The sequence below is a fragment of the Hoplias malabaricus genome, chromosome 6 (assembly GCF_029633855.1).
Source record: "Hoplias malabaricus isolate fHopMal1 chromosome 6, fHopMal1.hap1, whole genome shotgun sequence".
Lineage (NCBI taxonomy): Eukaryota > Metazoa > Chordata > Actinopteri > Characiformes > Erythrinidae > Hoplias > Hoplias malabaricus.
Genome location: NC_089805.1, coordinates 46,153,855 through 46,180,596, shown reverse-complemented (window position 1 = coordinate 46,180,596; position 26,742 = coordinate 46,153,855). Strand labels below are relative to the sequence as shown.

Here is a 26,742-nt window from a genome sequence, read left to right as displayed (position 1 = left end):
AAAGAGAATTGAAGAGCATCTCAGTATGTATGGAGAAGAATAAAAGCCAGAACAGACAACCAAAATACAGACAGACACCTGGCTTATGAACCTACTCAATATGAGATACACCTGAGAAATAAACATGTGACAGGTGTGAAAGGTGTGAAAGAGATCACATAGGTATACAAATATATGTAAGTGCGAAAACAGAACAAAAATTCAAGCAGAAAAAGAGACAAAAGAGGTTGTGGAAATGTCAGTGTGAAACGTTTAAACTTATTACAGAAATAGCTGGCAGTTTTCCTGAATTAATAACATTAACTGTCTTTATAAATGAAAACACTGAAAAGAAATAGAAAAAATTGTGAATATTGTACTCAATTTTTACCTTTTTTCTGCAATATGATAAAAAGAGTAAATCCAAGTCCAAGAGCAAGTGCTAATGAAAAGAAACACAGCACCAATATGAATTTCTGGAGAGATGAGAAACCTGTATGAATGAGAACATACAAAAGCGTTAACAAATCAAAGAACAGAAAATTATAACCTTTTCCTGGCCTTTAAATTTATCTGAAATGCATGAGTGTCCATCCATCCATTTTATACCACTTGTCCATTTCCAGGTCGTTGCGGCAGCATTCCAAGCAAATAAACCTAGAACTCCCTCTCCCTGGCCACACGCTTCTTTCTGTCATTACCCTGAGCACATGACCACAGGTGAGAGGTGGGACGTAGATTGAATGGTAAATCGAGAGCTTTGCTTTTCTGCTCAGCTTTCTCTTCATCACAACAGACCTCTACAGAGTTCGCATTACTGCAGATGCTGCACCAATCCGCCGGTCTACCTCCTGCTCCATCTTTCCTTCACTCATGAACAAGACCTTTAGATACTTGAAGTCCTACACTTAAGGCAGGATCTTTGCCACCGCATGTTGTACTGATGGGGAACTGAAGACAATTAGAATTATTATGAGTGTTCCAAACTCCTTTATATGGTATGCTAGTCTGAAATGCAAGAGATGGCATAAAACATGGTGGTGGCGGTGTAAAGTAGAATTTACAGTTGAAGAGAGAGAGAGAGGAGCAAACTCTGAGTAGTGCCAGAGAACAGACACCAGTAGAAAAGGCATGGACAGCAGGCTCAGACTGAAGCCACCCCAGGCATTAGATTGGAACGTGCTAAACCTGGCCAAAGCATGGAAGTCGTGGAAACAGGAATTCATGTCCTGTATGTCGACATTGCACTAGACACAACAGATGAGAAAACAAAGGTAAAAGTTTTTAAATATCTCATAGGAGAGACAGGAAGAGAACTGTGTGTGGCGCTGTGTGCTTCAGTAAGGCCAGATGAGCTTACCATTAGCACCTTTATAAAGGCCTTTGACGATAATTGCAACACAAAACCCGTAGAACATAAAACTGTACAGCGATGCAGGTTTTTCTCCAGAAACCAGAGTGTGGGTGAAAATGTCGACAAGCTAGAAAATAAAAAAAAAGGGCCTTGTGATGTACAACAAGAGCACGTTGAACTCCATGGGCAAGTGTAGAATTAAAATCAGAAACCCAAGAAACAGGAAACTGTATTGCCTAGAGTTTATGGTTGTACAAGAGAGCTCCTCAGTGCCTTTACTTGGTAATAAACCAGTGCAGGCAATGTATTTGGTTAGAATACAGAGAGAGAACATTCTTGCCATTGATGACATTGTCACTGATGTCTGTGATGACAACAAGCCATGGGACATGAGCTAAGTACAACGTGAATATTGTAGTATGATATGATGAATGTGTATTAATATTTAAAAAGAAATTTGACTTTTTGAGAGTTTTATTTTAAATACCCAAACTTTAGCTTGTCTCAGAGACATCCCCTCCCTCCAAGCAGATGGAAGGTGAGATAAACCTCCAGAGCAGGCTTGTAAACCCCTCTCCAGGGACCTATTTTATGACCCAAGGCCACACAGGGTCAGGAAAAGAATGCAGAGACTCAATCTTGATTGAAACTCACACAATGTCTTCTCACACATTTTGAAAGATTATTAAACAATTAATCACAAACCTTAATTCCCATTGGTTTAGAACTATTTGAAGTTACATATGTGCACAACTGTTTGAAATTAATTCCATTTGGACGATCAAAATGGGTGGGATGAATTTACATATGTTTAAAGTCATTTTTGTTTTATATGAATTTATGTAGAACCAAGGTAGCCACATACCATTTGTGTAGTTGGTTAATAATTATGTAGAACATTGTTTCCTTAATGATATTACTTTGTGTTAATATATAATCTTTTATATTGCAAAATCAATTCAGAATCCTGGGACATTCATTCAAAAGGGATGGTCTTGAAGTCTTTGTCTTGTCAAGGGTCATAAATTCTATGTGATGTCACTACCAAGGTACAGGAAACAGCCAATCAAGAGCAAGAAATGCTCCAATTCTCCCTCATTGAGGACGAATCAGGTATTCAGGGCAGGTAACTGGTTAAACTCTGGTTAAAAGCCAGTGGCGCCAAATGATCTGCCTTCTTCCCCTTTCTTCTCTGCCCCTTCTGCTGTTCGACTCTTCACTTCAAGGCTCCAGACACTTGGGGTGTTTTCTCTTTTAGCCTCTGAATGAAAATGAATCGGTTTTTGAAATGACTCTGCAGGCTCCTCTGCAGGTGTAAGACTCTCATTGCTTTCCTAAACAGTCTTGGGCCCCTAAAGCGTGGTACAGATAGAACCTACAGATTAAGAAAAGTTATAATTTAACTCTAGCGAAAATTCAATGCCACACCCAGAGCATGAAGGAAATCTCTGACCCTCAAAAGGACCAAAGCTTCTGGACCAGCGAAGCAGAAGGCCACACGCACCCTCAGAATGACCTTCTGAGCAAAGGCCCAGGAGAGACCTGCATGGGCGTGTCTCTCTCTCACAAGGTGGCAGATTAGCGATGATGGAGAATCCCCACCGAGACATTCAAAACGCCACCAGCTCTGGGGTCGCCGTGTTTGAACAGGGAGAGAAAAGAAACGCCCGCAGCTGCAACCTACAAGGCCCGCGTCTGCAATTCTCCAGGAAGTCGTGCCGGAAAGCACCATCAGCGACATGCTCCCTGTCCATCTCCGGATACGTAAGGTCACATGGTCTCATGTCTCTCATGGCTCAGGGTTGGTACTGAAAGCTTGCTGGGATAAACAATAGCTTGGATCATGTATCGCGGTAATCAATTTCATTATATGAATGTCTAATTAATATTCATTATTCTATTTTACAAATAATAAACCAGTGTGTGATAAAACCAATCCTTGGTTATTTGTTTGTGTGTGCACCTTTCTTGTATGGAATTATAACTCCTAGTTCAGATTCAATTTCAGAGTCAAGAACCCATGGCAGGTCAATGAGCATAATTCATTAATAATAGTTAATTCAAGCTAAATCTGCTGTATAATATATAAAGATGGCCTACTTGTCTAAGCTAAAATTGGACAGGTAAAGACATTACATATTATTATTGGCTCCCAAACATGGAGCTTACCAAATTGAATTAAAAAATTAATTATTAATAAAATAATAATAATAATACTAATAATACTAATAATAATAATAATAAATTTTATTTTTGACGCCTTTCAAGACTCTCAAGTTCACCGTACATAAGAAAATCAAAAAAAGACAACAGGTAGAAACAAAGCTAATTAAAGCTGGCTAATTAAAGAGATACATAAAATCAAAGGACTAGGCTAAAGACTGTGTGCTGTCCTGAACAGGTGGGTCTAGAGGCGTGATTTTAAAATGTCCAGGGAGTCAATATTACGGATCTCCGGTGGGAGGGAATTCCAAAGAAGGGGGGGGCGGTGCGGCTAAAATCTCTAGACCCCATGGTGGTCAGACGGGCTGGAGGGACAGTGAGACTGACGGGTGTGGAGAATCTAAGAGTCTGGCAGGGTCTGTTTATGTGGAGGAGCTCTGTGAGGTATGGTGGGGCAAGGTGATGGATGGCCTTAAAAGTAAGCAAAATGAGTTTAAAGTCAATGCGAGATTTAACAGGGAGCCAGTGGAGCTGTTGAAGAACAGGGGAGATGTGATCAAAGGATGGAGTTCTAGAGATAATACGGACTGCAGCATTCTGAACCAGTTGTAACTTATGAAGGGACTTGAATGGGAGACCAGATAAAAGAGAATTTCAATAGTCCAGATGGGATGTGACCAGGGAGTGGACCAGGATGGCAGTATTGTCAGGAGTGAGGGAAGGACGGAGGTGATTGATATGACAAAGATGGAAGTATGCAGAGCGAGTAATGTTATTTATATGGGTTTGGAAAGACAGACTGCTATCAAGGACGACACCCAGGCTCCTTACCTGAGGGGAGGGGGAAACAAAAGTATTGTCAATGGGGAGGGAAACTGTTTACTTTTGCAAGAGTGGATTTTGAACCGATGAGGAGAACCTCTGTTTTATCACTGTTGAATTTGAGAAAATTGGAGGAGAACCAAGACTTGACTTCCACTAAGCAATTGCATAGGGAGGTGGGAGGGAGAGAGGAAGTGGGTTTGCTAGAAAAGTAGAGCTGGGTGTCGTCAGCATAGCAATGAAACTGGATGTTGTGTTTACGGAAGATATGACCAAGGGGGAGAAGATCACCGGAACACCGGAAGTGAGAGGAGATGGCTGGGATGTGAATGTCTTTAACTGAATAAACTGAGTGCGGTCAAAAAGATATGAGGTGAACCAGTCCAGTGGTGTGTTGGAAAAACTGATGGCTAATAGTCAAATGGAGGAGGATAGAACGGGAGATGGTGTCAAATGCTGCACTCAGGTCAAGAAGAATGAGTATAGGTAAGACACCCAAGTCTGCTGCAGTCAGAAGGTCATTTGTTATTTTGAGGAGAGCTGTTTCTGTACTGTGATGGGGACGAAACCCAGATTGAAACTGCTCATAGAGGTGGTTATTAGAGAGATAGGAATGAACCTGAGAGGCAACTGTCTTCTTTAGGATTTTTGAAAGAAAAGGTAGGTTAGAGATGGGAGGAAGGTTATTGAAGTTGTTAGGATCTAGACCGGGTTTCTTAAGAATAGGGGTGACTGCAGCAGACTTTAAAGATGAAGGGACAGATCCAGAAGTGAGGGAGGGGTGATTAATGGCAGTTATCAGAGGCAATAATGAAGATAAACATGCTTTAACCAGGGGTGATGGGAGAGGGTCAAGTTGAGAAGTGGAAGGTTTAGATTTATGGGTGAGATCAGAGATATTGGAGATAGTTGGAAGCTGAAATGTAGTAAATGGGTGAATATAAGGGGCTGGAACTTATATTATAGGGGGTTAGAACTTACTGGAAGAGTGTCAGGAAGCAATTGTTGGTGTATCAGATCTATATTGGTATTAAATAGATTTCTCTCACTATGAGTCTGTGCTCAGCTCACAGCCCCGCCCCACCTGCGTTTTCTCTCTCTCTCTGACACACACACACACACACAGAGACAATGGAGGCGAGTAACACAGAGTGTGAAGAGGAGTCAGTCTATAAAAAGAACACCTGCGTTTTCTCTTTCTCTAACACAGTCACACACTCAGAGACACAGACACAGACACACAAACAATGGAGGCGAGTAACACAGAGCGTGAAGAGAAGTTAGTCTATAAAAAGAAGAACAGCGGGTCAGTTATGGTTCGGATTTGACCGGTCAGATGAGGAGCAGAGACGGTGTGTCTGCAGGGAATGCCGAAAAGAGGTAGTATCAAAATACGGGAGGTACTCCCAGCCTATTTCACCACTTACAACAGCAGCACATACTTCTGTATGAAGCTGTTAAACTCTGAGGTGCTACTGCTACTGTTCTGAAGTATTCACGTCTCAGTACACATACCTCCAATCTCTATTGTGCATGCTCTGGCTCCAATTTTCCTCTACTGAACAAGATGTTAGCTTCCATTTTTGGCCAGATTTTGGCTTCAAAGCATCACAATGTTAGTGAATATTAATGTACCCTCCACTATTTTCTACAGTCTATGGTTGAAACACAGCCTCCAGTATACATTTTTAAAAAGGGGAACCACCACTCCAATCTACCCAAGGCTCTGACCCCGATGTCCACACAATGTTGCAAAGAGGTAAAAGACATGCTGTTGGGATTGAGAAAAACCCAATGATGTCCCCAGTGGAGGTCAGCAACCCCCCCTCCCCACCACACAGACAACACTGGGTGTGGGCATCGCCCCACCTGCCAACTAATACAATTCACCAATAACTTGGGATCAGTGGACCACTCAGCAACTTTCTTCAAATGAGTGTCCAAAACATATATACATATACACTGTAAATAAGGTACATACATAAACATCTATATGTCGATCATTAAAGTGCAGCCTAGGATATCTGGGTGCCACAGGATATTATGCACAGCCTTATGCTCAAATATGGTGTTTATTATGGATAAAATACAATGAAACTCAGAAACCCCAATGTAAGGCAATGAGGCAGGGGCCATGAGTAAGTCCACTCCTGCCCTACACTTCTCATTCTGGGCAACTCCACAGTGAAACAACATTTCTCTTGGATGAAAGAAATAATCAGGGAGACAGTGGAGCAAATAGCTTCTGTTCATCTGCAGCTAAAATGGAGACAGTTCCACTGTTTCTCACCAGCACTCACTCGCAGTCTGCTCAGTTTTATCTGGACACAAGTGTCTCACGTGTCCTGTTTGTCTGATTGCTTGTTTAGTTTGATACACTTTACTGTCAGTTTCTTATTTTTGTCTGTTTCTCGTTTCTTTAGAGGATTTGAAGTGGAATTCTCTTAAGGTCTCCTAAGACAATGAGCACCTTTAAGGTAAAAAAAGATTTCCCTGGATTATTTTCATCCATGGCAATTTATATTTATTTTTCTTATTTTAATTTTAATTACACTGAAAATATATTTCAGAGATATGGTCCTGTTACCTATTCTCTGGATGATGACCGAGGTCTGGGCTGTAAACTCATCCGTGTGAACCTCACAGATGAATTCTCCTTTATCTTTCAGACGAACGTCCTTCAGCTTCAGGGAGAAGTTTCCACGGGGGATTTCAGATGAGAAGAACTCGACTCGGTCTCGGTACGTCTCGTGCGAACTCTCTGAGAAGGTCTGGTTCTCCTGGAAGAGCAGGACCATGGTGTCGGGGAGCTTTCTCCAGGTCACTTCCTCCAGCTGGAGAACTGTAGAGTTTATAGAGCAGTTGAGGATCAGGTTCTCGCCCACAGAAGATGAGACCATGTGGACATCACCCTCCACCAAATGTTCTGAGAGAAACAGAAGCAGTAAAGCACTAAATCCATGTAACTGGGCCCTCCATTTATAATAATGTAAAACAGAATGGCAGAATAAATGCGGGAGAAGACACAGGGCTATGATTCTGACTGACATGACCAGCACCATTGTTCAGTGGTCTGACCATGTGAATATTAGTGGCCATAGCATGAAAATGGAATAAATTACATTCTGAATAATAGAAAGGACAGACCAGAAAGAAGTGTAGCAGGTGAATATTTCCTTAAGCTGTAAACAAGCACAAAATTCTATTAAAGATTTAGTTGCAAATTTTAGAAGGCATAGCTGTTCCAAATATCAGGTGGTATAAAAATAAAGAAAAGAATGAAAAGAACAGTGTGTTGCACTTATATTAACCAATATATTTATTTCAGGAATTTTAACATTTACTTCTACTTCTCTACTATCATTTGTATTTGATACCGTCTGTAGATATATTTTAATAATCCCCATTATTAATGATCCAATTGGTTTTTTAATCATATGTATATTTCATGCTCTGTTATACTGTATTGATCTCTAAACTGATATATGGCTAAAGACAATAGTAAAGAAAAACATAACAATAATAATAAGAGTTATAATGTTAACAGTAAAAAAACATTGTGTATTTGTTCTCTGTAAATACTGCTGTTGTTTTAAATGTTACCTTTAAATCCAGGAGCCAGAAGCAGCACCAAAATCAATACGACCTCCATCTCACCAGTGTTTAAAGTCAGGACCTGAGAACTTTATAAAAGACAAACACAGATGTAAAAACAGCTGAAAGTGCAGAGATACGAGCTCACACATCTGACTGCAGCTGATGTGTGTTCTGTGTATTTGGAATGTGGAACAAGGTACTCAAGTGTGACAGGTTAAATGTAGGATTAATATTGAATCAGAATAAATTTCAATAACTGCAATCACATTCATTTGTTGATTCAGTTCTTTATTGTATTGTACACCAGACAGCTCAGACAACACAGAGACACTTTTGAGCAATTAGTGCTAATGTGTCTGTGTGTGTGTTATATCAGGTTATTTTTATCTGAACACTAGGCAGAAGTTCAAGGAAGTGACTGAAATGTTTTAACATCTGATTCTCATGGCTGTGGTTATTCTGGTTTTACTACAATCTTCCACTTTCCCCTGAAAAGGGACAAGTCTTAAACAGATGATGTTAAACCTGGTATAAACCTTTCAGTGTTAAATTTCAGAGCTTGCCTTACTCCCCATATCTTCCCCCTGAATCAGAGTCAGAACAGTTTTTATGGATGGTATGTGTTGTCATGGACCCTTTAGACTGGTTATGGTTACTTTTTCCATTGCTAAATCCAAAGCAGGAAGTGCAGGGCCTTGTAATATTTATTCTAATTAGCATTTTAAATAAATGGAGAAGTATGAGGTGTTTTGGATAGCTTTTTGTTCCTCTTTGTATACAAAGCAGTACAGACTAATGTTACACTCTACAGAACAAAGGCAGCAACAACTTTCCACAGGCTAACAGGAGGACTCATGTGGTCTGTTATACCTACTAACAGATCATATAAAATACATTTTTAAAAATGTGTAGAGAGATTGTACGTTTTACTCAACTGCAAAACAGTTATGTTGCAGAATATCTTTATGTTTTAGCAGTAAAAGGATAAAAGACCCTGGTATGGAAGCAAATCTGTCTCATCAGACTTTGAAATATTACCACCTTTGAATTTGTAGCACTGAATTTTTTTGCACTGAAATTCATTCATTCATTCATTATCTGTAACCCTTATCCAATCCAGGGTCGCGGTGGGTTCAGAGCCTACCTGGAATCATTGGGCGCAAGGCGGGAATACACCCAGGAGGGGGCTGCACTGAAATTATGCATCTGAATTTTGTTGCTTTTGAAATTAAGTCTTCAGATTTCCACCTCTGAATAGTTTGCTTCACAATTATGCATCTGAATATAATTGCTCTTGAATTGAATTGCTCGTGAATTTTCAAGATCATGTTTTTACTGTTATTATTCAAGGTTAATAAATTCAGATAAAAAAAAAATTCAAGCTTAAAAAAATTCAAACAATATATTTTGAAGTTCCTTAAATTTGATAGACCAAATTCAGATACCAAAACACGAGTTCATATTCAAGAATGAGTTCAAGGACATTCATATACAATAATTGTCTTTTTCATATTTCACATTAAATATTTTCAAACGTTATTTTGTATGTAAGGAGAAAAAATATTTTCAAGTAAAAAAAGAAAAACATGCAGACATCAGCACCTGGTGCTCTGGTTTCAGTTCAAAGATCAACACAACTGAATCAGGCAAATGTAGAGTAGTGTTTTGACAGAGACACAGAAGATACCGACAAGAAGAAAGACTAAGAAAACAGTTCTTCACAAGAGAGATGCACCAGACTCAGGAGCCCAAAATATTTTAAGAAGTACACAAACTCAGATGGCAGACAACCAGAAATCTAGGGCACCGACTGTAAAATGGCACACAGAACAAGCCACAGCTGGACCCTAGCTGGATTAAATATCCATCCATCCATTATCTGTAACCGCTTATCCAATTTAGGGTTGCGGGGGGTCCAGAGCCTACCTGGAGTCATCGGGCGCAAGGAGGGAATACACCCTGAAGGGGACGCCAGTCATTCACAGGGCAACACACACACTCACACATTCACTCACACACTCACACCTACGGACACTTTCGAGTCGCCAATCCACCTGCAACATGTGTTTTTGGACTGTAGGAGGAAACCGGAGCACCCGGAGGAAACCCACGCGGACACGGGGAGAACACACCAACTCCTCACAGACAGTCACCCGGCGCGGGAATCGAACCCACAACCTCCAGGCCCCTGGAGCTGTGTGACTGCGACACCTACCTGCTGCGCCACCGTGCTAGAAAATGCTACTAGAAAATACTAGAAAATGCATGCAACTCAGCAGTGAAAGCTGCCGGTTCTTCCATAGCTTTAGTAAATGACCCATTTGCTGCTGTGTGATTAGGAATGAATGTGCAGCAGTGGTCACCGAACATTTGACACAACCCTCCCTTTTTGGCCAAGATCATATCAAGGGTGAGTCGGTTTTGGTATATACTAAATACTAAAATAGATTCTAACCCAGCTGCCACAGGGTTCCATGCTTTGAATTTATCAGGGATTCCCCTTGGAATGCCGATAGCATCCAGATAAATTAAATGGTCTCCCATGCAATCTCCTAGCATGACTAGTGCACACGTACCTTTCCAATGTGAAAGAAAGATTGATCTGAGGTGACCTCCGTGGCCATAGCCAAAATATATCAGCCCTTGGTCTCCATTGAGTTACCAGATGTATATACACATTTTAAAGTGTGGCTTTGTAATCCGAGCCCTGTTGGAACACCTTGAGATTCTGATCAACAACCCATATGAACCCTGGGATATGTCCTACTTCTATTACACATGGACAAGAACCTATTATGCAGATTGTCTTTTTGACAAATTTTTGTGTGAAACACATATGGTGTGTCCAAATTATCAATGTAGTCACCAGTCATCCCTTTAGGAGATAACACTAGAAAAGATTTTAACCAAGTAGGACATTCACGTTGGATTACTGAGTACAAACCGGATTCCAAAAAAGTTGGGACAATAAACAAATTGTGAATAAAAACTGAATGCAATGATGTGGAGGTGCCAACATCTAATATTTTATTCAGAATAGAACGCAAATCACAGATCAAAAGTTTAAACTGAGAGAATGTATAATTTTAAGGGAAAAATATGTTTCACATGACACTGTGAAATTTTGAATCAACATATTTTTCCTTTAAAATGTTACATTTACTCAGATTAAATTTTTGATCTGTCATTTATTTTCTATTACTAATAAAATATTGACATTTGCCCTCTCCACATCATTGCATTCAGTTTTTATTCAAAATGTGTTTAGTGTCCCAACTTTTTTGGAATCCGGTTTGTAATTGAACACTTTAGAGCCTGCTGACAGAGCACAGTCTCTAGGGCACATATAACCTCCCTTCATTGACTGGTCTAGGATGTATTCATCCTTACATGCTTTATGTTTACTGTCATGTAATAGACACCGTATCTTTAATGATTCTGGATGCATGTATCTCATACACAGTGCCTTGCGAAAGTATTCGGCCCCCTTGAACTTTTACATTTTTTTTTCAACTTTTGCCACATTTCAGGCATCAAACTTAAAGATATAATTTTTTTATTTTTTGTGAAGAATCAACAACAAGTGGGACACAATGGTGAAGTGGAATGAAATTTATTGGATGTGTCAAAATTTTTTAACAAATAAAAAACTGAAAAGTGGGGTGTGCAATATGATGCCCATGATCACTCTGGATGAACTGTAGAGATCTACAGCTGAGGTGGGAGAGTCTGTCCATAGGACAACAATCAGTCATGCACTGCACAAATCTGGCCTTTATGGAAGAGCGGCAAGAAGAAAGCCATTTCTCAAAGATATCCACAAAAAGTTTTGTTTATCTTTAGTTTAAGGGTTTAACTGAGTGTATAAGGGATTAAAGTCTGAATTCAGGAAATGATTTTACAGTTTGAAAATTTCAATTCAGATTTTAAATTATACTTTTCTGAAAAGTCTTAGAGCTTAATTTCTTGTTGATAATTTCAGAATAAAGAATAATTTTGAAGAGGGAAGAGAAGCAGGTTTTCAGGTAAAACACCCACAGTCTTCACTGTTTCTAGAATTAAAGAAAAATATTTTTATGTTATAGGTTATATTTCTAAGTAAAATACAACTATAGTTTCCTCTGAGCTGTAGTTTAGTCTGGACTGTAAATGCAAGCTGTAGTTTAGTTTGAGGTGTAGTGTAGTCTGTAGTTAATGTGAGCTGTAATCCAGAACCATAGTCCAGAATGTAATTATTGTGAGCTGTAGTTTACTCTGGACTGTAAATGAAAGCTGTGTTTAGTTTGAGTTGTTGTTTAGTGTGTAGTTAATATGTGCTGTAGTTTATTCTGGACTGCAGTTTAGTTTGGTGTGTAGTTTAATCTGTGTTGTATTTTTAGGTTGATGGAGACAGTGGAGAAATGGAAGTCCTGTCGACCGACTCCAGACAGAGTCCTGAAAGAAGTCCTTAGGTAAATCAATCGGTCAAAGTGATAAAGATTATAGTGTTGTAGTGATGAAAAGACGAAGGTGTTATTGTGATGATGAAGTTGATGGTGATGGTTTTATTGTGTTATAGAGGATGATGAAGGTGATGACGGTGTGTTATTTATTGTGCAGGACTCTGCATTATTGTAGAGAATGTTCTACAGATGGAAATCAGCCCAGTTTCTGTTTAGCTACAAGAACGGTTAAATCCAAGTGAGTTAAAGAAGAATACCATGACTCCAAATAAACAGAATCATATATTTGTGCAACAGAGTGAATAGGCAGTATACAAAATATCTAAAATAATAAAATAAATTAAAAAAAATTGGATTAGACACATCCCTAATGTGTCTAACTCAAAAAACAAATTAAAACATGACTTGACATGGATACTAGTATTACTGTATTACTATTTAGCATATATATTTATAACATACACCTATGGTTTCTTATGTTCATTTATTTGTTCATTTAAAAGACCTAAAATATATAAATATTAAATGTTTGACATTCCTCTTATAATTAGTTGGTAACTGAGCACTTACTCTAAATCTGAATATTTTTTATTTATTTATTTTTATTATTTGTTTTTATACATTTTGTTGCTGAAATGTGTCCTCTGTTTAACATAAAAAGACACTAAAGCCTTCCTTCTGTTTATTAGACTTTATTTCTCATTTAAACCCATTCTTACACTGAAAAACTGTCTATATTCACTGCTAAGACAGGACAAGCTTACAGTGTTACTATATATATGTAATAATGTATTAATTTCTTTTTGTGATGGAATGGCTCAAATAAATAAACCATGCTCTTATTTGTTTAGTAATGCTTAATACTGTCTGAACTGCCAATAAGTTTTGATACTTAATAGTAGTCATGATAACAACCATTAAGTCATGGTACTAGAGTTACAAATTTTTTTGGGGGGAAGGAAGACTATGTAATATTTTTACCTTAAGATTACAGCTGCTAAGTCATTGTGATGCTTTATTAACACTAGGGGGATCTCCAGGAGCAAAAAATGCAAACCTTAACCAGTGTACTTTTAAAGGGGATATATTATACCTCTTTTAGTTAGAATATGTCTATGGGCTTTACAAAACATGTTCATGAAGTTTTTTGTACAAAATCACTCTCACATAAAGAGATCTCACCAGCTCTACTCTCACCAGTTTCAGTCCCTTTCAGAACAAGCCGTTTAAGGGCTCTGTCACTTTTATGCAAAAACCTGTTGCTGGAACCCCCCCCCCCATCCATGTTTATGCAGGTAAGGGGTGGTGCCAGGGTGGTTTTATGCAAATCTCTTTATTGTGATATCACAACAAGGGAGCCATCCAAACAGCTCGTAGAAGCATATGATCCCTGATGTCAAAAACTCTTTCAACAGACTCACAGAAAACAGATGGATGGGTTTTTTTTGCACTTTGAGTGTTTGAGTTGAGTGTTTATAAGAGCAGTAGAGACTCAAGTTCAATAGGTGTGTTAGTAAGTGAATGTGTGTATGTGTCGCCCTGTGACTGAAGCACCCCCTCCAGGGTGAGTTCCCACCTTGCGCCCAGGAATTCTGGGTAGGCTCCAGACCCACCTTGACCCTAACTGGGTAAGGGTTACAGACAATGAATGAATGAATGAGTAATAGTAATAGAACCTTTGTGAATTTGGCTTGTCACATATTTCTAGCATCGTTGCAACATGAGCTTATATACTGCTTAATGGCTATGACATTAAATTTATAGAACAATCTATCCAATACTACCTTTAAAAAAACACCACCTTAAAGAGACTGCCATTATACTTTGACTGACAAAAATTCATAACACAAAAACTGCATTTTCAAATTTAAGTGCTAGAAAGGGGAAATTTCTCTACCATTTAAAATTTTAATGAAATCTCTAGGTGAAAGTATAAGGAAGTTATGGGGAAATGTTCAGCTGAAAAGTGAAAAAAGGCTTTCCGTGCAGAGGAGCTAGAGTTTGACGACATCACACACTCTAGCCATGCCCCATTCAACTGAAAGGAGGGAATTGAAGGAGGGATCAAACAGGGCAAATGAGTGCAGGAGGTCTGATTTTTGATGTGATGGGTCTCAGTGTGCCCGGGTCTGACGGTTTGAAATCTCGTGGACATAGCTTCAAAATTGACAGCGTTAGATAAGGTTGAAATTTTGGCCAATGCATTTCTATGGGAAAAATTCCCACTTTGGAAGCTTGTATTCTGAAGTCGGATCGCTCCAAAAAGCACAAGAAACCCAAAATGGCATAGGATCTATGATCATGTGAAGTTTTGTGGCTGTAACTTGAAAACCCTAGGAGTAGCATTGACAAATTCACAAAGAGAATAATAATAAGAAGAAGATGATTATGAAAAACAGTAAATTGGCTTTGACAAGTTAATAATAATAATGATGATAGTAGTAGCAATACCACACAATCATTCATAACACAAAGATGACAGTGGACTTTGCAATAGATTGATTTAATTTTAATAACAGAAATAAATGCTAACTTGTTATATTTCTTTGAAACATTGTCACTGCGTTGTGTGTTTATTAGCAGTTTATTGTTTTATCTTTAGAATTTGATTTGGCCTGTGTAGCTGCCAGTGGGACCAGTTGCTTTTTTAAGGTCCTATTTACACCATTGTTAACACCAGGGGGTTTTGCCTGGGTCATTTGAGATGCAGTAACAGTCTCAGATTATTCAGGTGCTGTATCTGTTTATTCAGTTGAGGTACTTTGGTTTGGAAACCAGAATATTAGTACTGTGTGCAAACCTAGTTAAAGAGCCAGGTGTTACATTTTGGTTCCTGGGTGGGTAAGCACACATTACAATAGGTTTAATATGTTCATGTTACTTCATGACTGAGACTTGTCTCTCATCAGGAGAGTGTGGAGAATTATAGTAAAACCAGGTGAACCAGATCTGTCAAAAACTGAATTTTCAGCCTAACACACATTCCTCTTCCTTCCTCAACATGCTGCCAAGTGTTTAGATTTAAAAATATTAGTAAATGAAAAAAGTAAAACACTCTCCCAGAAGAACATTTATTGTTTAACAATGCCTTAGTGATGTCGCAGTAGGTTAATGGTGTAAACACTCCGGTAACATTGAATGAATGGATTAATGAAGGATGATTGTCTTTACAAATAAACAAATTGCTTCATTTTACAGAAAACAAAATGTTTCAGCCTATTTTTTAAGCTGTCATGCTTGAATTCACTTGAATTTCCTCATTTCACAATTACAGAAAACAAAGCTGCAGTCAGATGTGTGAGCTTGTATCTCTGGAAGCCTGTAGCTGTTTTTACCTGTATTTTTTTTATATAGAGTTCTCAGGTCCTGATTTTAAACACTGCAGGTAAAATGGAGGTGGTGTTGTTCTTGGTGCTGCTTCTTGGTGCTGCTTGGTGCTATAGTAATACCTTCATCATGACAACAGCAGTATTTATTTTTTACAATGAACAACTGAACAAACAAATACATAAAGGTCGCAGTCACACAGCTCCAGGGACCTGGAGGTTGTGGGTTCGATTCCCGCACCGGGTGACTGTCTGTGAGGAGTGTGGTGTGTTCTCTTCGTGTCCACATGGGTTTCCTCTGGGCGACTGTCTGTGAAGAGTGTGGTGTGTTCTCCCTGTGTCTGTGTGGGTTTCCTCCGGGTGACTGTCTGTGAGGAGTGTGATGTGTTCTGCCTGTGTCTGTGTGGGTTTCCTCTGGGTGACTGTCTGTGAGGTGTGTGGAGTTTCCTCCGGGTGACTGTCTGTGAGGAGTGTGGTGTGTTCTCTCTGTGTCTGTGTGGGTGGGTTTCCTTCAGGTGACTGTCTGTGAGGATTGTGGTGTGTTCTCCCTGTGTCTGTGTGGGTTTCCTCCGGGTGACTGTCTGTGAGGAGTGTGGTGTGTTCTTCCTGTGTCTGTGTGGGTTTCCTCCTGGTGACTGTCTGTGAGGAGTGTGGAGTGTTCTCTCTGTGTCCGCGTGGGTTTCCTCCGGGTGACTGTCTGTGAGGAGTGTGGTATGTTCTCTCTGTGTCCACGTGGGTTTCCTCTGGGTGCCTGTCTGTGAGGAGTGTGGTGTCTTCTCCCTGTGTCTGAGTGGGTTTCCTCCAGGTGCTCCAGTTTCCTCCCACAGTTTCATTAAATATATTAGTTGTACAAATCTGTTTTAAAAGTTTTTTGTATTATGTAAGGGGTTAAGGTTCCTTTAAGAGAAGAAGCCTGATCCATGGTGTCGGATCCATTTCAAAATTTGCAAAAATTATTTTGTGTGAGGAAAATCACATCAGGCAACAAAATCATGGAAAATTCATGCAGTCTTACAAGACAAATCGATATAGTTTTATCACCAGCACTAATTAAAATGTAAACTTGTAGTTTCATGCCACAATCACAAAAGATTTGTCATGTAAACATGTTGCTTGAATGTAATTTCTGTTCAAAGTAGTCTTCACTTTGTAGTCTATGAACAGACTATAATAGGCATTCCACTGTCATATACTGTCCTCATATGCATGGTGTTTAAATACATTTACATCACTATGGCAATTAAACAGGGCTTTTCCACAAACTTTATAGTGCTTTTTTAAAAAGGCACTGCACCAAAATGACATTTAGTTTATACAAGAAAACTGTCTGATCATGACAGAAACTTACTACATTAGTTGACATGCAAGTACTTTTTATTTTATATTTACAAAAATGTATACGTGATAAAATTACTTGAGTTTGTAGAAATGCAAATATATATATATGAATTTATGTGTTAAAATACAGAGAAATCCTGTAATCAGTTTAATATTCCTGAGAATTCAGATGGTTTACTTCTCAAGATTTGAAGGTCTGATCTGAAGTTATGTATAGAGAATTTGTGAATTTCTGAATAATTTACCACCTTAAACACTTAAGTTTAAGAAATGCCATGAAAAAGAACAACATTTAGATAAAAATTTATATATAATAAAATATTCAGATTAAAATACTGGTTAATATTTTATAAATTACTCATTTAGCTCAATATTTTTGCCATTAATCAGAACATCAGGAGAATATTCATTTTTCACTGCTTTTACAAAGTGCCCAGCTTTTCTGGAAATTAGATTTTTATCAATTCTAAATATATATTACATTGTTATGAGAAATTGTAGTCAGCAATTGTTAATTATTTTACAGGTGACATTAAATTAACTTACAATTTGTTATACTTACATTTTAACGATTTATTTTGGAGACAGTGGGTTTGTAGAGAGAGGAGTAAACACAGTACCATGAATATCCCCGACAACACATTAGCAATATCTGCAAAGTTATAAGAAATTGTTAATACAGACTGGACATGGTTGTGGACATATTGGTATTCACTGATTTCCTGAACATGTTCCGGTGAATATTGGATCAAAGTGAAGCTGGTGACTTTCTTTAGCTCCAGCCAATAGTAATATTGGTCACATTTGTAAAACTGAGATACTTATGTTCGAATGCTGTTTATTGATTACAGGTCAGCATTTAATTCAGTCTTGCCTTCTGTGGTTATTTAAAAATTTTAAATAAATATGTTTTAGGTGACACATTTAAGAGGGTGTGAAACCCTTTGTCCATTCTGTGAGACACTCCTGCCTTGTTGGTCCACCTTGCAGATGTAAATTCAGAAAGAGTAGTTCATCTGTCACTGCACATATATCTGTGTTGGTTGTCCTCTGGTCCTTCATCAGTGACATAGGACGCTATTCTCAGTCCAGCAGTGACACTGAGGGGTTTAAAACTCCAGCAGCACTACTGTGTCTGATCCACTTGAATTATTCAAATAATTCAAGCATTTCACTTTCAGTTAAAGGTGACGTTCAAGTTTTTTTTATATAAAATTATATGTTTTCTCACCTTTTGCTGCTTAACAGTCTGTTAGTGCTGGAAACTAGACTTAATTGTATACAAAGCCCACCTGTGCCTGTAAATCAGTAAAAACAAAAAGCATGTCCGGTATGCTAAACCTTCTCTCTCTGTATGCTGATGGAAGAAACAGGAGGAGGAATTCAGATCAATAGACCTCCAAAAGTTGAAAAGCATGAACCAAAATAAGGATGTTGCTCTATTCTTGTTCCGTAGGTGGGAAACCATTGACTTGATTTTTGCAGTTTCAGATTACTTAAGTTGGAAATGTCTCTGAAGTCAAGAGAGCACTAAATACATTAAAGTAAATAGAGCGAAAGTGCTACAAAACTAAAAAGCTCAAGTTATAAATTAGATTCTGTGGTAATTCAAACAATAATAAAAAAAATCATAAAAAGAATATTAAAAAATTCATTTTTTTAGTTTACTTTAGTAAACTTTAGTTTAGTAACTGTTTTTATTTTCTCAAACATATCATTCCACCTTAATAGACTCAGAGCTTATAAATGAGCCAGGCATTTGGGACATGATGCATAGTTAATCAAACACTGCCACGTCCGGTGTTTGTTTTCCCTCGCCATGTGTTCTCTTTGCACATGGCTCTGTTTGTTTTTGTTCGTGTCTCCGCCCTCGTTCTCGTCAGTCTCATTGGTGATCCTTCCCCCTCGTTATCTGTTCCAGGTGTGTCTTGTCTGTGTCATGTATTTAAGTTTCCTTGTGTCATTTCCTGGTTAACGGTCATTAGTATTGTATTGTTTAGTTCTTTAGTCTGTCTCTGCTGTTTCTCGTTTGTTTTCCAAGTCTAGTCTGTCATTTCAACTACTGTCATCATTTCCTTTCCACCGTCATTGTAGCAAGTCTGTCTGTTTCTGTTTGGTTATAATTCGCTTTAATAAACGTCTGTGTTGTTAGTGTGTGCGTCCGACATCCGTGAATCGTGACAAACACAAATTTAGCCCTACTTTCTTCTGAAGAGCTGTCATATATCTCAGGAATGGCGATGGCCACTACTGGCCCAGGTGTGGTTGAAACTAGATTAGTAACAACTGAAAGATTTCCTCTCAACAGAAATTGAATTGCTGTTGTAGCTGTTACTGAGAAGCTCCATGCAGCAAGATCACCCAAACTGTCACTGGCTCTGATTCTTCTGGACCTTTCTGCAGCCTGTGACACAGTCAACCACAAGACCCTCCTGTCTGTCCTTAAAGAAACTGAAGTTCAATCCTAGCAAGACTGAACAGATTTTCATCCCTGGATGAATTTTTGCATGACCAGGTATGGTTTGCATCCCACATCACAAACCTGGTTCGGTCATGCAGACTGTACAATATCCAGTGGATCCGACCCTTTCTTTATCAGGTGCTTGTCCTGTAGTCATTACAAGGCTTGACTACTGAACTCACTCCTGGCTGGTCTTCCTCTGCGGGCCTCAGGCCCCTTCAGATGTTCCAGAATGCAGCTGAATGTAGCTGCCCGCATCAGGTTTAAAACTTTCAAGCTGCCTACGAAGTACAGCTCGACCTGCCATCCCTAAAGTCACATGGAGGACTAGCGTCAAAACTAGATTTACATTTAAAATAGATTTACATTTAAATCTAATAAAAAATAGATTTACATTTAAATACAATGTTGACTATGCTCTGGAACAGTTCTTCTCACAAAAAATAAACCACACTCCCCATCTGTTAGTGTTCCTTAGGAAGTACAGCATCTTTTTAAGGCAGAATGGTATGTTTGAGTATGAAGTGGATTGTGTAACATTCATGGAATACTAGCAGTCTCTCAGAGTCAGTTGCTCATTAAGTAATCTGAAACTGCAATAACAATTGGATACAATCCACAGACAGAGCGGCAATAGAGCAATATCCTGATATTTGTTCATGCTTTACAACCTTAGGAGATCTCTACACTGGACAAATGCCTCCAAATATTGTTTCTCAGCCTTGGCTGTGTCAGCAATGCACACAGAGAACACCTGATCCATTTCGTCCTGGGTTGATTATATTTGTTACCCATTTACAGAGCCACTGCTGCGTCCAAACACAGGAGTATTTTCCAACATGCAAAACAGACCAGAGAGCTAGAAAATGATGAGTAAACATTCTCTACAATGTATAAATTTTATTGGATAAAAATGTGAACATCGCTTTTAAGATCTTAGTTAAGTGATAGGTCTAAGAAGTGTGCTTTGATGGGGTTGGATCAGGGACACCAGGCCTAACTGTGGAGCTGAAAATATAAGGTTCAATCAAATATAAGGTTCCAAACTTATGGTTAACAAATTAATTGTAGATTGATTTAAAAAAGAAGGCAAGCTGAAGAAGTCTGAACACTTTATCAATGATCTAAATTAATAGATATGATTGATATTACATGGCTGATTTCTATAAGAGTGTTATTATACGTCTGTTTTTATTCAGAATATTGTACCTGGTGGGCCTGTTTGATTTTGATGAAAAATACAAATCAGGATTCCGTTGTAAATGTCCAGCATCAAAAATGAACTCCCCGGCATGGCGAATTTAGCTAAAATCAAAAAAATTTTATATAAAAACATTTGTTAGATTTTTACTGTATTCAGATGTCTGTCACAAATATTACAAACATATTTTTTTATGTTGGAAGAATCTACTCTATATTGGAAAATTGTTCCATATTTATTTAATTGAAAATTGTTCCATATTTATCAGTTACTCCAGCTTTTTGTGAAATTAAATTTACTCAAGCAACATACATGTTTACAAAATGTAAAAACTATTTGCAAATATGTGTAATAATATTAGAAGCAAAAATTAAAAATTTTATTTACCTAAAAGTATCGAGCCAATACCACATAATGCTGCTCCTATACTCATTTGGATTATTTCCAGCAGGCGAGAAGACCCTTTAGTAAATTCAACACACTCAACTATATAAGAGAAAACAAGTCACATCTGTAAAACAGTTCTGAAAAAAGGGAACACTTCAATCAGTCGAGTCTGATATTTACTCAACCACACAAGACAATATCCTGTTTATAATGTTGTTCATTTTGAAATATAATGTTGAATGCAGCATATTCTGGATTTAAAGCGTCAAATTCCCCTGCTGTGTAGACTTGTAAATTAATGACTTTTCTGCCAAATATTAGTTGGCAGTCAAAAAAATAAGGATAAGGAGAGGGTAAATTATTTGGGGAATGCACTGTAGATGTGCTGTTGGCATTGTTGGTGATGTAGCATGTAAAGTTCACATGGAACTGGTGGCACTGAGCATGCATTAACAGTGCCAGTGGGGCTAGGTACAGCTTTAGTCATTGTGGTCAGTCAGTGTGGATTTACGGTTGTTGATGGGAAAGTGTAAGGAATGACTAAATCTAGCTTGGAGGGTGTGGGTCTGGGAAGCCAGACTTCACTGTTGAGGCTTCTGGAGCCATTATGGGCTTAATTCAGCGAAACACTGACAAGGGGAGGTGCCTACATGATGACCCCTGTGAAGAGCTAGTAATGCAGTGTGTGGTTTGTGGACTCATGGGCTGGGCTCAATGATTAACCGTAGATGTTAAGGGCAGCTGGTTGCTGATCGAATCATAAATGGCCACAGAAACCATAGTGTTGAGGTATAGGATTCAACAGGAATTTTGGTGGCTGCAGGTAGGAAGAGAGTGGGGTGGGCCCTATGTGAAGCTCTAATGGATTGGCATATGATATATCTTATCTTCTGTATGATTATAATTAATGTTCCAGACGTTGGCTTGAGAAAATTTTCTCTAATTGGACCTTAATGGTTTTTATTACCTCTAATCAAGGTCATTGGAAGTCACAAAAGCTTTCACTTATATTAAGAATTTCTGGCCCTAAAATAACTTGCTTTTTTCATGCTGACATGGATTCAGGTCAAGCAATCACTATAGATAAAACATAGTCCCAAAGCTTAATGATCACTTCAATCCTTCAGATATTTCACTGGCTTCCTGTTTCACACCAGTTTCAATTCAAAATTCTTCTATTCACTCATAAAATCCTCCACAACCAGGCCCCATCCTATCGCACTGACTTGCCACTTTATCACAATCCTTCCTGAAATCTTCGCACCTCTGATGCCAATCTCCTGTCCATACCTCCTAGGACCACACCTGGGACAGACCCTTTTCTGTAGCTGCTCCCTCACTTTAGAACTCTCTTCCCAAACACATCCATGACTTCACCAGTCTAGCTGTTTTTAAATCACTCCTCAAAACTCACTTCTTCCGATTAATAAAATGCTCTTCATTTTCATAGATTTCTTTTCAGTTTTGGCTGGTTTATTGTTTGATCTAAAATAATTTTTTATTTTATTTCTCTTCTTTGAACTGTATTTTATAGTCTTTAATGATATTATGCTCTTTGGATTTTCCAGATTTTTTTATGTATGTAAAGCGACTTTGAGTATCTTGAAGAGTGCTACATAAATAAAATTAATTAATTCATTCATTATCTGTAACCCTTATCCAATTCAGGGTCGCGGTGGGTCCAGAGCCTACCTGGAATCATTGGGCGCAAGGCGGGAATACACCCTGGAGGGGGCTATAAATAAAATGTATTATTATTATTATTATTATTATTATTAGAAATATTTTGTTTATTAGAAATATATTGAAATGTATTTGAACATGGAATTTGATTTGACATTCAGTTGTTAACTTCATAAAATTATCTTATAATCCTAAGGCAACTGTAATGTACAGGATTTGGCACTGATCGTATTGCAGATTATGCCTTAAGTTCCAGACGTTGGCTAGTTATATATAATTACTTATAGTAAACATTTCTGTGGTAAAAATGAATTGCCCTGAAATAACTTTTTTTTTTATGCTGACATGGATTTTTATCAACATGAAATCCATGCAAGTCATTATAGATAAAACATAATCCCAAAACTTAATAATGTCATTTTAATCCCATAACATATGTAGAAATGTGCCAACAGAACCATTACTGCATAAATTAAAATATGGAATGGAGGCTCTGCCCATTTTCTATCTTAAATGTGGTGTTAAGTAAAGCCCCATGTTTACAGCACTTTGCCTTCTCACAGCCACAAGCGTCTCTAACATTGGTGAATACAGCAGATCCCCAATACACTGGCTAGACACTGATGTCCCATTGTATTGTCCTTTTTTATCCCAAATTATTGCTAGGGACAATTTAATAAGTGCTGGATATTTGTATGGACACCTTCCTCAGAATGAGAAGAACCATTACTAAGAACCAAATGCAAAAGATGAAGAACTGAATGGAGAACCACAGAAAAAAAATAAAAGATGAAGTAAAGGAAAACCATTAAAAGGAACCAAAATTCAAAACAATAACCTCTTTTAGAACAATAAGAAGGAATATTTGGTACCCAGATTAAAAAAAGAGAACATCACCCATATTGACTCAAAAGGAAAGCCTGTCCTCCTCTGGGAGCTTTGCAGGTTTCTTTCATGAAGAGATCATATTTACATGGATCACAAGAGCAACAGAAAATCTAAGTCCACTATTTTGTGAATTACTCTTCATAAAGTATTAATTACATTTGAAGTCAGACTTAAAACATTTAGCAGTCTCAGTAAACCAGTCTGAATGTACACACAGATAATAACACTCTGAAATTTAGAGTGTGTTGTGTTTACCTGAGAACACAGCTGTGGCTATAATGGAGAAATAAAGAGGAACACTCAGGGTCTTCACTGCTTTCTCCAGCCATTCTGTAAATCACAGATCTGTATTCATTCATCTGCTTTATCTTCATCTTTATTTTGTGTGTGTAAAATAATTTGCAGTAGTGTTATCTCTTCCGCTCTGTACTTGGACAATGGGACTCTTTATCACTGGACTATATAAATTTTATTTTGAACTAGTACCTGGAAGTGTGTTGAGATGAGGAGCAGTTTTCATCAACGTCAGACACCGGGCCAAAGAGAGAGCTGAACAAATCACCACCTCACTGAGAAACCCTGGATAATTGTGGATAATTCATTCAATCTCATTCAGTCTCAGCATGGGACACAAGAAAAGTTTATAGCAGCTAATTAATAACTTACAACTGCATATATTTCTCTCTGTATTGTAAGTGTAATTTTTTCATTTACTATTAAAATTGCAAACTATTTATACAATAGATACCAGAGATATTATATTATAATATAAACACACATAGATACCCACACACACAAAATATTTGCACACTTATAATTGTTTAAATACTTCTTGAGGTATTTTACATCAAAAGATACATATTGTTTTTTTTTACAGGTTAATAGATAATAGATAGGCATTTCTAAACTACTTTAATAGATATTGAGGAAAGTGTTGGATTTATTTTAATAGTTAATTAATGCTGTAGTTACTTCAATAGACGGATATAATTAATATAGTTATTTTTTAATATAGTACATTATTTTCATTGTAGCACCAGTTAAGCTAATCAAGCTTAAAATAAAGAGATTTATCTTACCTTCTGTTGACCACAATATAAAACTAATGAACAAGCAAATACATGGAAGACAGTCCAGTATGATAATAACCTGTCTCAATATTTCTGGAAAGAAAAACACATTTAAGGTTTTAATATTCAATCATGAATTTTCATTGACTTTGGACTGACTACAGAAAGAGCTGGTTATTTTCTTTCAATTACTAACATTCAAAGACCTTTAGAATCTTGTTTTAGTAAACTCTACCTTTTTTCTGCAAAAACATAAACACAGGGACTCCAAGAGCTAGTGCTAATGAAAAGAAACACAGCACCAGTATGAATTTCTGGAGAGAAGAGAAACCTGTTTAAATGGTGAAAAAAACAGTAATGGTTAAAAAACAGGGATTATTTTATTTGAGGGATTAACTGTAATTTTATCTTAGCTTGTTTTAAATAATATAAGGGCATACAGAGTGTATTCATAATGAATCATTTTACTGTTGTTGTGTTACTGAATTGTAAGTAAATTAATAAGATAGTTATTGTTATTGTCCTGTTACCTATTTTCTGGATGATGACCGAGGTCTGGGCTGTAAACTCATCAGTGTGAACCTCACAGATGAATTCTCCTTTATCCTCCAGATGAACGTCCTTCAGCTTCAGGGAGAAGTTTCCCCGGGGGATTTCAGATGAGAAGAACTCGACTCGGTCTCGGTACGTCTCATGGGAACTCTCTGAGAATGTCTGGTTCTCCTGGAAAAGCAGGACCATGGTGTCGGGGAGCTTTCTCCAGATCACTTCCTCCAGTTGGAAAACTGTGGAGTTTATGGAGCAGTTGAGTATCAGGTCCTCGCCCACAGAGGACGAGACCATGTGGAGTTCACCCTCCACCAAATGTTCTGAGAGAAACAGAGGGAAGAGGAAACTCAAACTTTACACAGTAACAGGAAATATGCTCCTACATTATATACATTGAGAATATTTAGAAAGAAAAGATGGATGTGAGAAAAACAGAATTAACTCACAGATCACAGGTGAACATTGTGTACACCATAAACATACATCTGGGTCCAAGATACATTGGAGAAACTCATTTGACATCATAAATATTAGTTAATTTTCAGTTTCTGTTTAAGACCTTTTTAATATTATTATTGTTTTTTTTTTATTGTTTGTTTTGAGAACCAGTGCCTGTAGTGTCATGTCCTTATAGCTCATACCTGGTAAAAGTTCAACCGGATGAAAACAACAAATCTGCCACTAATAGATGCAAACTTTATTTTATCAGTTGTGGGATACAGATGAAGTACAAACGAGGCCTAATTTCAAATGAGCTATGTCTTAGCCGTAATATATGTACGTCCCCTACCTTAAAATAAACAGCATGGAAAGTTGAGTGATCATTCAAGCTGGAAGTGTTTCACTCTGCCTGGAAGAACAGCCTTATAAAGTATAGAAATGCCTTAACTAAATCACTAATATCTGGCCTCGCTGATCTACAGATTGTAAAAGAAAGACTTGAAACCTTTTATCCACTCCCACAGTTACAACTAGAGAAAATTATCACCTCAGCAAACTGTACAACTTACACACTTGATGCAATTCCCACTAAATTTCTCAAAGAAGTACTAACAGCTATTATCAATCCTCTTTTAACTATAGTAAACTCATCCCTTAGCCTGGGCCATGTACCCAAAGCTTTTAAACTAGCAGTTATTCAAACTCTGATCAAGAAACCAAATCTTGATTCTAGTACACTGTCTTATTACAGGCTGACTTCTAATCTGCCATTTCTATCCAAGATCTTAGAAAAAGCTGTGGCCCAACAACTCAGTTCATATCTACATAAGAATCACATATTTTGGAAAAGATTCCAATCTGGATTCAGGCCACATCACAAATGATCTTCTTCTTGCCTCTGATCATTCCACATATTCCTGTTGGTGCTTCTTGACCTCAGCGCAGCTTTCAATATGATAGACCACAGTATTCTCCTAGAAAGGTTAGAAAACATGATTGGAATCATGGGGACAGCCCTATTATGATTCACTACTGCCAGGA

At 37.8% G+C, this 26,742-nt stretch overlaps 1 protein-coding gene across 3 annotated transcripts in view; it reads right to left on the bottom strand.

The window, feature by feature from the left end:
• The window catches only part of LOC136700370 (uncharacterized), a 47,561-nt gene extending 39,505 nt beyond the window's left edge, over nucleotides 1-8,056 (bottom strand). For 2 of the 3 annotated variants that reach the window (XM_066675699.1, XM_066675698.1), the window contains exons 1-3: nucleotides 7,922-8,056; nucleotides 6,906-7,244; nucleotides 371-472 (exon numbers count right to left, since the gene is read on the bottom strand). In XM_066675699.1, the coding sequence (XP_066531796.1) occupies nucleotides 371-472; nucleotides 6,906-7,244; nucleotides 7,922-7,970 (490 nt within the window). In that variant the 5' untranslated portion in view covers nucleotides 7,971-8,056. The remainder of the gene's footprint in view (nucleotides 1-370; nucleotides 473-6,905; nucleotides 7,245-7,921) is intronic. The other variant, XM_066675700.1, reaches the window with a different exon arrangement.
• Nucleotides 8,057-26,742: the final 18,686 nt, after the last annotated feature.